The sequence below is a fragment of the Branchiostoma floridae genome, chromosome 3 (assembly GCF_000003815.2).
Source record: "Branchiostoma floridae strain S238N-H82 chromosome 3, Bfl_VNyyK, whole genome shotgun sequence".
Classification (NCBI taxonomy): Eukaryota; Metazoa; Chordata; class Leptocardii; order Amphioxiformes; family Branchiostomatidae; genus Branchiostoma; species Branchiostoma floridae.
The window spans coordinates 1,284,358-1,287,461 of NC_049981.1; the positions used below are offsets into that span (position 1 = coordinate 1,284,358).

General features: G+C 39.1%; 1 protein-coding gene across 1 annotated transcript in view; it reads left to right on the forward strand.

The window, feature by feature from the left end:
• LOC118410859 overlaps positions 1-3,104 on the forward strand; it is a 55,038-nt gene that overhangs the window by 13,005 nt on the left and 38,929 nt on the right. Inside the window, exons 15-17 of the mRNA XM_035812719.1 lie at positions 519-761; positions 965-1,150; positions 2,783-3,001. Of these exons, the coding sequence (XP_035668612.1) occupies positions 519-761; positions 965-1,150; positions 2,783-3,001 (648 nt within the window). The remainder of the gene's footprint in view (positions 1-518; positions 762-964; positions 1,151-2,782; positions 3,002-3,104) is intronic.

Below are 3,104 nucleotides of genomic sequence, written 5' to 3' on the forward strand. Positions count from 1 at the left end.
TGAGACAAAGAACTGGCATTCCAGACTGCAAAGTGGTTGTTACAAACACCGTTTTGAATCAGAAAGGCACAACCGATGCATACATAAACTGAAGAAAGTATCAATCTTAGATAATGTACGTTATGTAGAAGACGAAGCACATTTCATTGTACATCGCAGTTGTAGTTGATAGAAATATTAATTTCAATCATGTAAAAGGCACTAAAAATATTTTCTCAATGCTTCAACTGAACATTCTATATCAAAAGAACCGACCTCATTTCTACTATTCAAGATATCTCAACACTTATCAAACCTAATTATTGGAATAGATTCAAAACTCATGATTTAGATTTAATAGTATTGGAAGGCCTGTATCTACTTTGTTATTGAATCTGCTGAATGTGCACACCTAGCCAATTAGAGCATGGATGAAGAAATGCTATCATTCATTCATTCATCTATTTACATTGTCCGTAACTTCACAGCTTTGTATTAACTGAATAAGGTTGGAGATGATCTAATTGTTCCACTTTTAGTGACAGACGTTCTAGCGGTGGTTGACGGATACTCGCCTCGTCGTGGAGACTGCCCTGGGAACGACATCTGGACCCTTTACAAAGATTACGTCACGTTGGAGGAATGTGCTCAGAAGTGCACGGATAATCCCGACTGTGTCAGCTTCCTGTTCTACGATAACCACCGATGTTACCCGAAGACAAAGTCGTGTGCAGAAACTATCAAGACCAACCCAATGAACGTTTTCTATGACAGAATCATTGGTAAGTTCTGAGCAAAAATAACTGAATCAGTCGAATCAAAAGCCATGTAATAAAAGCAAAAACGCTGTTACGACTTGTAAAGTAATAGATGATTAACCAACTATGTATTATTATTATTAATATCATATCAGTTCATCAGTTTTATGGCTATCATATCCATTTAGATCTCAATAATTTTCTAATTACAACTTTGCTTTTTGTAGAAGAAGTTGCCAGCAGAAAATGGCGGGAGGACTATCATTGTGGTTACGGGTATCCTGCGGAGGGATCTGATCGAGCAGAGTGTGATCCGTACTCCTGTTTCCCATGCTGCTCTACGGCAGGCTGGTGCGGAAACACACCTGATCACTGTGACTGTCCCGGATGTGTAAACTTCCAAAACGTATATGGTGAGTATGATCCGGCTGTTGATTAGATAGAGTTCACGACTCCATGGGGTTGATTAGATTTAATGAACTTTCATCAGTTTCACATCACATATGATCTATTATCATGGTACAATATGACAGCAGTATCATAATAATATGCAATATCACTGCAATTGAACTGCCCCTTGCCCAAAGGCCTTAATATAAGTTTTTTAGAGATAACTATCGAAAGTAAATTGAGAGATAATCATGTCTTTTATCATGACCAGTTAACCAGCTATAAACTTTAAGATTAAAAGTAAGTTCACGTTATCCCACAAGCGGAACATAATAATAGATAATCAAACCCAGTACCTTTCCAAAAGTTGACATTTGCTGGCAAATAAATGCCCAAAAAAAACCACATAACCTTCTCGGCGAACTGGAGACAAGGAAATGATGTACAATGTTGTAATACTTTCCAGCGCAACTTTCATAGTGTTTTGTTAAAATCAGACTCTACCAGACTCCAGACTGGCCGAATAGTATTGATTTTAGGGGGCCTTGGACTGTGACCAAAGATGACCTCGGGTAGCATCCCTGGTCAATCAGAATTTCATGCTTGTCAAGACCGGCTGTCTTGACCTACTTTTTCTCTATTTTTAGACATCTAGGGGCTGATGCAAGTTCTTTCGGGTGACTCCGTCACAAGTGTATTTTTAACCTATATAGAAGTTTCCCTAAGTAATTATATCAAATAGATAGTGATTTATATAATTTGCATCTCATTATGTTCATTATCACCCAAAGTAACTACATACCAAAAACAAAGACTATCCAACAATCTCCTCTGGAGTTATCCTTATTAAAAGTTACGAACTATAAGACCCACTGCAGTTCCAAACAAGCTGCTAGGGGGCCCAAAATTACACCATTCACTCCTAGTCCCAACAGCTATCCACCACTAAAAAAATTATGAACCTGGCACTTCTGGAAAATTTAGGTGCAAACTTTGACGCTCACTTGCAGTACCAAAACAAGTCGCCAGGAGGCCCATTATCGAAGTTGACCTTCCTTTCTATGTCCCCTACCTATCAACAAAATATCATTAGCATTCATCAAAAGCATCTTGAGTTATCTTGCATACAGACAAACGCACTTACATACAGCTCCAGCACCATAGGTAAAAGCTAGCTAAACCATTCTCGCACATGACAATTCTTTACACAACCGCTACACCCCTACCATATATCGTAGAAATCGCCCAGCTGCATTTTGACTTATGCTTCCTGAAACAAACCTCGAAAAAATACAAAGCTAGCTGCTGTACCGTAGGAAAACGCCAGGTAAACCATTTTCAAACTAGGCATGCCTTTAGACAACCGCTACACACATACAAAAAATCAAAAAGTTCCATCCACAATTTCTCGACTTATATGTTGTTGACCTACATACAGACCCAAGTCGGCAAAAACATACTCATCGCCATTGGCGAAGAGAATCATGTCTTTTATCATGACCAGTTAACCAGCTATAAACTTTAAGATTAAAAGTAAGTTCACGTTATCCCACGAGCGGAACATAATAATAGATAATCAAACCCAGTACCTTTCCAAAAGTTGACATTTGCTGGCAAATAAAAGAGAAAGGTATAATTAGTTTTTCTCTTTGCAGGAGTAGCTCCAATCGCGTCAATTCATTCTGTACCAGAAGAAAAAAGAAGATGGCGAGATGACTATCGGTGTGGGCCTGACTTCCCTGCAGCAGGGGCGGACCCAGGCGAATGTGACCCCCATTCCTGTTTCCCATGCTGCTCGGCGGCAGGTCACTGTGGCAACATCGGGGTCGAACATTGTGACTGTCCCGGATGTGTGGACTACAGATTTCACAAACGTAAACATGTGATATATGTAAATTACATATTAGTACAATGTAACATGTACACAATACATTATGTAGAATGCACAGTGGCGCATATTATAATTTGTCATAGTTG